At 47.5% G+C, this 8,446-nt stretch overlaps 1 protein-coding gene across 1 annotated transcript in view; it reads right to left on the bottom strand.

The window, feature by feature from the left end:
- The window catches only part of LOC122376979 (serine/threonine-protein kinase 32B-like), a 35,671-nt gene continuing 27,225 nt past the window's right edge, over positions 1-8,446 (bottom strand). The window contains exon 5 of the mRNA XM_043356943.1: positions 1-109. Coding sequence (XP_043212878.1) covers positions 39-109 — 71 coding nt within the window. The 3' untranslated portion in view covers positions 1-38. The remainder of the gene's footprint in view (positions 110-8,446) is intronic.

Raw genomic sequence — 8,446 nt, 5'->3', positions numbered from 1 at the left:
CTGACAGAGGTAGAGTTTGACCCCGGCCTCTGAGTAGGTCACGCCCTGGGACAGGTGGTAGCGCAGGTCGCGCCCAGCAGCAGTCCGTCACCATACATGTCCTCCTCGTCTGAGGGACACGGGTACAGCGTGTTTGTGTTAGGGTGCAACGGGTTAAGTGTTTGTCCACTCAGACGTTGGGTAAACTGATAACCAATCACGCCTCAGAATACACCGTATAATTAGATGCCGTAAAACAACACTTCTATCGTCCATGTAATCGACCAGTCTGTAAGACAGGGATAGGAGCGAAATAGCATAAATACAACCTCTGACGCTAGTAGGAGGCCCATTCAGCACAGTAGAGAACAGAGTGTGAAAGGGGAGGATGAATGATGATGATGGAAGGTCGCGATGGATACAAATGGGGAGCGAGGGGCAAATGGTGCCCATAGAAAGGAATGAAATAAAGAGAGAAGAGAGACTCTAATAAAAAATGACGGGCAATTGAATGGAAGCAAGGGAAAGAAGGGAACGAATGGAAGAGGTAGGGTGAGAGCGAGAGAAAGAGAGAGAGAGAGAGAGAGAGAGAGAGAGAGAGAGAGAGAGAGAGAGAGAGAGGAGAGAGAGAGAGAGAGAGAGGAGAGAGAGAGAGAGAGAGAGAGAGAGAGTGGGAGAGGGTAGGAGGGATAAAGAGACGAGAGGTTGATCTGAAAGGATAAAAAAACGCGGAGTCACATTATCTCAAATGCGTCTATGAATACCTATTAGACGACTTATACAAATAAGTTGCGGTCCCAGCTAGCCCACCTCATATTCATTCCGTCTATTACAGCCACAAATTTTATCGTGTAGCTGCACTAAGCGGGTCAGGTCCGGGCCATTGCCGCAGCGATTACGCTGAGCGGGCCGGGTGACAGTTTGGCCGTGTGTCGCAGGTGGTCGGGCGTGGCGGCGGGTGGCCCAGCCATCACCTGGGGAACAATAGACGTCGCGACCCGCGCGGCTCGGCCGTAACCAATGGCCGCCATTTACCGACACCGGCCGGCGCCGGCCGGGCGGCGGCGGCTTATTAGAGCGGCGCGGCTTCCTGGCGAGTTGCAGCTCGGCCGCCGCGGCACCTTGGAGATAGGCGGGGCGGCACGGCGGACCAGCGCGGGGGGCCTTGACTGTCGATCAGTCCCGGTGGACCAGCGCGGTGGACAAGCGCGGTGGACCAGTCATGGTGGACCAGTCATGGTGGACCAGTCATGGTGGACACTCGGCAGGCCCAGGTGTACTGACAGACCTTGGCGGACACCCAACAGTCCCTGGTGGAGACTCGACAGACCCTAGTGGTGAACTGACGGCGGCGGAGAGTCTCAGCGGACTACCTGAGAAGAATCAGCCCCCCCCCCCCACCCTTTCCCTGAGGAGCAGTGCACTCCGGCTGTCCGTCCCGGCGGCGTATTCGCCAATTGTATTACACGAATCGGTCGACCAATAGCGTGCCTCTTGAGTGACGTCAGCGCGGCGTCATACGTTCGGTCCCTTGCCCTTGGTGGCGTCTATTGAAGCTAGGTTTTAACTTAAAGACATGTAAGCTACCACGGATATGTTGTCGCCGTGGCGATGTGGTTAGGGTATCGGACTGGTGATTCAGAGGTAGGTGGTTCTAATCCACTCGGCGACCTCAATTTTCGTGTCATCTGTCATTGTGCGTTTTTTTTGTACATTTGCAACGGCGTGCACCAAAGAAATCAGACGTAGGCATTCTTCTAATAAATATGTTGCATAAGATGAATATTTGCAGTCCAATCGATTGGTTCGGTTTCGGTATTTTCCAATGGTCTTTGTTTGTATTTGGTTTGGTATCGGTGTTGTGATTTTCTGTGATTGACATCACTAATGCATAGTGCATACTATGCGAACGTAGCCAATGGAATGACAAATGGTGCTGGGCGATGGCCATTGATCAATATTTCTCACTGCCAATGGATGAGAGCACGCAGCATATGACAGAGGCGGCGCTGATCTTTTGAAAGTAGGTGGGCACTTAGCAAGGTAAAGTACCTAAAAGTAGCGAGAACTAAGATGAAAAGTAAAAATCGCACGCTGGTTAGCAGGCTATTAGATAGTTTTTCGTGTAAGAATCACCATGCACAAAAAAGTTCGGCATAGCTCTGTTAGCGTAATCACGGGACGAGATTATCAGTTTCGAGCCGTCAAAAAGCGCGTCATCTATAGGAGCTATGCCCTAACTATAACTTTTACATTTCAGCCGCCAGGGGGATACCTAAGTCCCCTTACTTGGAATCTAGTTAAAGTCAAAAAGATTTATATTAGACGTTTATAAAGATAACTTGGGACTGGTTGTTAAGTTGCATGCTCACGGCGGGCTGTCATCAATTTATCTCTATACATGTCTTATCTGATCGATGAAATCATACAGGAATCCGTTGTCATTCGAGTGTGTTTCATAATAGCTCTTCCGACGTTGGCGAATATCGACAGTGCCGTAACAAAATTGGTAGCTCAGGTACAGACTGCAACTGCAGTTCTTTTGCAACTTATTCCTTAATCAAAGATGAATACTTGTCATAGCTTTATTGGGCGTACGATATTGGCGTGCGAACGTAGGGGCCAAAAATGCGTGTCTACGACCGACTTCTACAAAAAGAACCGCTATAACAAGAATCGATCCCCCGACCTTTCGCTCACCACACCGAGATTCCAATCACTCGGCTACGACGACGATGAAAAACCATTAGCCATATACAATTGCAAAAAAGTCTCAACTCAAATCTAGCCTGCCCTCAATGCATGCATTGTCGCGGCGGATGGCGATGACGTCGCACTAGAGATGTCGCTAGTTGGTAGGCCGATTCGTGTAATACAACTGGCGAATACGCGTCCCGGCGGAAAAGCCTCAGCGGACCAGATTCAGCGGACGTGGACCTCCTCTGAGGAACAGCTCAGTTCAGTCAGCCCCTAGCCACTGGCGGAGTAGATCTCGCAAAACATCCTCAGTGACCAGTCTGACGCGAAGGTTAAAATGGCGGACTAGTCAAAGCGGACCATCCCTGTCAGCCAGCTCGGGAGACGTGGTAGATGGGCGACGAGGGAAAAGACGCATCTGTGCCGACACCGGCAGAAATCGACAGACAGGTGGCCGCTCGGTCTGTTCTGAGAAAAGCTGCTTATTTTTTAACTGCAGGATCCAAGAATGTTTCGAGGAACTGAAATCATTTAAACCATTTTACATAAATATATTCTGTCGGTAATTGAGTTCATAGATGTTCATCTTTTGATCGTAAACAGTACAGAAAGTTCAAGGTGTCAGATTACGGTTAATCAAAACAGGGATCAATTTCCGTAAAGCTTCTCAGGCATGTTGGTGGGTACTGATGTTGTTTAAATGCATTGCAATTGAGACATCCCAAAGTTCCAGCATTGTACGACCAAACGTAGCTCAGGCGGTTTACTCATCTTCAGACATCCAATACTAGGGGAAGTTGGGGCAATGCCGGAGTTGGGGCAAAGCCGAAATTCGAGATATTTCGAAAACCGTAAGACATGGATGCCACCTGTCAGTGATGCTCTAAAGCTTAAGTGACTACAATTATCGCATGTTTGTTACGAGTCGTCATTCGGAATACTTCGACTGTGAGGGCGCCAAGAGCGTTTTTAAGATGCGTTTCCCTTGTACTACATGCGCCTTTGAAGCTGCATTTCTTACTCATTATGCTACCGTTTGTCTGGCCAATTCGGTCAAGTAATCTTTAGCATGTCTTTGCATAAGTGTGCTGCTTATTTGAAATTTATACAGCACGTTGAAAAGTTATGGGCCTGCAAATGAAAGTATGGCAGGCTGGGGTAATGCCGAAAACGTGCGATTACGCACGTGTTAAAAGCACGCTACGTGGACTTTACTGCTGTAGAATAGCAACGCGTATTTTTAGTCACACAAATTACACTTTCAACCGACACAGCGGCCTGTTACCTATAAGGAATGATTTACCTGGCATGTTCTTATCATATCACACAATTATAACTTCCAGTGTGCACCGCGTCCTCAAGCTCTTAAAACGCGTGTCAGCTTTGATCAATTCTGGATAAAGTTTGAGATAAAATGGCAAAACATCAATGTCGGCATTCCCCGTAGATCATTTCTCCCATTTTCGGCTTTCCCCGCAGTCCGGGGCAACGCCGAAAAAGTCACTTCTTTGATATTTTTAGTTTGTGCGCTTAACCCTCGCCCCGTTTGGGGGGCCATTTTGGCCCCCCTATGGTTTTTCCTGAATAGCAAGAAAACGGCGGCGCGCAGCGCCGCCAAATTTTCAGTACCTTCCCGGGCATCAATTTGACACCTTCACACCAAATTTCAAGTCTTAGGTCACCTTAGGTCAGGAGTTATTGAGGTCAAACTGAGGTCACGTTCGAGCAAAAATGAGCAAAAAACATGCAATCTTGAAACGCTCACCAAATCTACAGTTATCAAGCAATTTCAAAGTTCTTTATATGGTCTAGTAGACAAAAAGCGGCGCTACAAAACTGCTATCTCGGAATTTCAAAAATTTTGGTTTTTGACCAAAAAAAATAAAAAAATTGATTTTTTTTTTAAACTGAGAAAAAATCCAAATTTTTTCCGAATTTCGAAAAAAACCGGAATATATGTGATAGTCCCAGCGCTCTTCTATATACATACCAAATTTCAGATCGATATCTCGTTTTTTGGCCAAGTTATAGCGAAAAAAACTGTTCAAAAATGATGACGTCAAATTTTTGAACTCAATTTTTAGCGATTCTAGACCACGTACGGCAAAAAAAAAAAATACCACCATTGAACTCCCCGTGACAAGCTGCATCGATTCGATACCCATTTTATGCAAAAATATCAACTTTGAAATTTGACCTAATTTGACCTGACCTTGACCTGACCTTGACCAAAACGTGACCTAAGCTGGCCCCAAAGGCTGCCTGACCCACATAATCGCATTTGTCATGTAAAATGGACCATAAAACATGTATCACACGACACTTTCATATGGTGACCCCCCGTGACCTGACCTCAGTGACCTGACCTGGTATCAGTTACCTCAAATAGCAAAATATGTGTTTGAAGAACATTTCCCCATGGATGATTTTCAATGAAATGCATTTTACTCGATTTTACAACGCATTTCTTGAAATGCCTGTAAACGGTGAAAATTCGACCTTTGACCTGACCTGTGACGTCTTTGGTTTGACTTAGGTCAATAAAATTGGGTCACAAGGTAGTTCCCCGTTGGGGTTATCCAACGCCGTTTACCGCTTGTCGCTATGTTGCGTGGTTCTCAAGATCTTAGGGGGGGGGGGGCCAAAATGGCCCCCCCCAACCGGGCGCGTTGCTTGGCAGAGCCCAACGGGGCGCGGGTTAACGGTATGCGAATTCATCAAATGCGCCTGGTATGTTTGAAAGGCAAAAGACTGGCCTCTCGAATGACGCCAACAAGAATAGCTTATGTTGTCTACCTTGCGTGCTACGGACGTCAGAAAAAAAGTATTCGGCGTTCCCCCAACTTCCCCTACCAGAAATGTCGTCTCCGACGACCCAAAGCACCACGCTGCGCAGCTCCGTCACATCGAATATATCAAGTGTCCCATATCCAATGTCCACTACTCTCAGTCCTGTTGACCGGCGCTCGAAAGTTGAAAGCGCCCCCCTGACGAGCTGAGTGCGGAACATGGCTCGGCACCGTCCGGTCACTGCGCCTCGGAGCTATATTCGGACGGGTAATGGCAGTGCTGCGTCAGATCTTGTCAGCTCGCTGGTCCATGAATGCTGTTCATGAGTCGCTGCATCATCAGAGAGTCTCAGTCGGAAACGGGGACCAGATGTGAACTGTTGAGGCACAGCCAGGTGCGGCTTAATGTGTCGATGTCGATGACAGTTCGCAGCAGTAGTACTACCACATTGTATATCTTCACACAGTTGTTTTGCCATCTATAGCCAACCTCGATAGGAGCTGCATTTCGCCAGTACCTACATTGCAGCAGGATACAGGATACCAAATCATGGTCTCAACCATGGCCTGTGACTTAGTCCGTTTCGCATTTTCAAACATCGCAGGATCGACAGATTCAGTGTAGGCACAGCCGCTTCGAGACACACTTGTTTGCATTCTTGTCTGGCTATGTGTGTGCAGGTGAAGGCTAAATGAAAGCTGGGATCTGCTTTGATGCTTACTACTGAATAATATATTCTGGAATAAGGGCTTGCGACTCGCATGTGCTAATTTAATATTTACATGTGCAGCGTTAATGGTTTAACTGATAATATTGTGGTAAAGAGCACAAAAAATATTTGTTCCTAATTCAATTCTATTTTCTAGCTTTGGCTGCGCTGGTAGTTGCCATTAATCAGAATACTGGTTTCCACAGCGCTGAACACCAAAGGCACGGCTATATCGTGAGTGTTCTGTAGCGAGCGGCCGTCTAAGATCATCTATTATCGCGGCTGGATGGGTTATGGCACTTTATGGACGGCGGAATTTGGGCCGTTCGCTGATGTTTGCCGCCGGCGAATTCCTGTCGGCGGCCCGTGTTTATAAGGCCCGAATCGGCCCGTCCCGCGGCCATTGCCATTCTTCAGCCGAAGATCATCGCAGCCCGGATCCGCGCCGTGGCTAGACGTCATTTATTCTTCAGAGGGAGATTATTGTCCGACCCAGCGCGGAGTGAGGCTGGCTGGGCGACAGACAGATATACATAGGTATACGCCGTTATCAAGTCAAAGAGCGCCGCGGCGCGGCAAAGTCGGCAAGGGGCTTGACCTGTGCGCAGTGGTGCACTGGTAGCTGACGGGTCCGTGGGCAGAACGTTTATCCCGTCCCCTAGCCTCCGCTTACGCTCGGAGAGGAATAGGATGGTGCCTTCCGGGACTTCATGTTATAGTGAGCGACGTCGGACAGCCAGACGCCATATTCTATTTCCCAGCTGCTCTGGCGAAAATCAGTACAGCGCCGACCCGAGGCCGACACGAACGTCTACTTTTCGGGAACATACGATGCAAAAAGGCTGGCTGTTCTTTTTCAGACCAAGTCAGCAGAAAAGTACCTGAGTAGTGAGTACGTCTCTTGAAAGTCATCCAAGTTCCATTTTGTCATGGTTGCTTGGACATGTTTTTTCATATCATATACCGTGATAAGGAATATGCATATTGCATAGTTGCATGGTGTGATACGCCAACGACTATCACGACACACATTTTTGAGCTAAGGTGGAAGTAGGCATATCTTCATTTCCACTCAGGGTGCGGTCGAGATGTCGGCTCAGTGCTCTCAATTTATCTGAATTATCAGCATTATTGTGTTACTCTGCTCACGTTAACTGCACGATGGAAGGACACTGACCGAATAAACCCAATTATCCATTTACGGGGACTACCCAGTAAACCTAAATGACTTGAATGAGGTTAGCAAAAGCACTAAATGCCACTTATTTGTGCCGCAAGCGGTGATTGGTTTTCTTAGATGAAAAGCTTCCGCGCCGACTTTATGCAATCGAAGAGTCAAAATGCACTGGGAATAGATGTCTTAGAGCACGTCTCCAACTGTTTTTTTTTCAAAAGACGTGGAGTTTCTCGACCATTTATTTTTTCAAAGTTACACAGCAGAGCACGGATGGAATCTGTCTCCGCCCTCAGAATGGCGCCATTGAATGTTTCTCTGGGCCTACGCTAAAATAAAACTACCCCGGATGTTAACTTTTACGAGAGTCAGCCCGCTCCACCCGTAGCGCATAAAATCGTTTTACTGGTAAAACTATCGTTCTGTCAATACTTCTCTCAATATTGGCTAGGATATTCAGGGTAGAATCGGGCACAGGCAAAAACGAACTCATTAAAATTTGCAATGCGTGCTATACCTAATGTATGCGTTACCTTGTCCTACGTTCTCAAACAGAAGGCTTCGCTTAAAAAAAAGACCGACAAGAGCGACCTAAGCGACGAAGAAATGTCCTTTGAGGCTGCAGTTAATACATATGTATCATATTTCCCCCAACAAACACTTTACAAATTTGCAATGAAACACTAAACCAGAGCATTAGGCCTACAAATAATGCATTTTCGGCTTCTTTGGACGGACTTCTTTTCCGCGTCTCTAAATCTAAAACCAGAACCACTGATCTTTTCCAACAGGAAAAATATATTGGATGCACTGTCACGACCTTCCTAACCATTATAAACGTCATAATCGCATATTTTCCAGTTTCCACCCATTTGATAAACACTAATGCCTGACCTTTAGCTGCTTAGCCTGGTTACCAGTGAACAATACCGATTGTCTGTGGCCGTGACCTTGCTGCGTTTCCGGTGCGTTTCCGGTGCGTCTGCTCTGCGGCGCGTCTCCGCTCCAATGGCGGCGGTCAATACTGATGCCCTGTTAGCGCCGAGGTCGCCGATCAGCAACTGGTGCTGAGCCAGTTCAGCCGTGAGATCCATCGC

The sequence above is a fragment of the Amphibalanus amphitrite genome, unplaced genomic scaffold, assembly GCF_019059575.1.
Source record: "Amphibalanus amphitrite isolate SeventyFive unplaced genomic scaffold, NRLGWU_Aamphi_draft 002432F_arrow, whole genome shotgun sequence".
Taxonomy (NCBI): Eukaryota; Metazoa; Arthropoda; class Thecostraca; order Balanomorpha; family Balanidae; genus Amphibalanus; species Amphibalanus amphitrite.
Note: the sequence above shows the minus strand (reverse complement) of the source record. Positions and strands in the feature narration are given on the sequence as shown.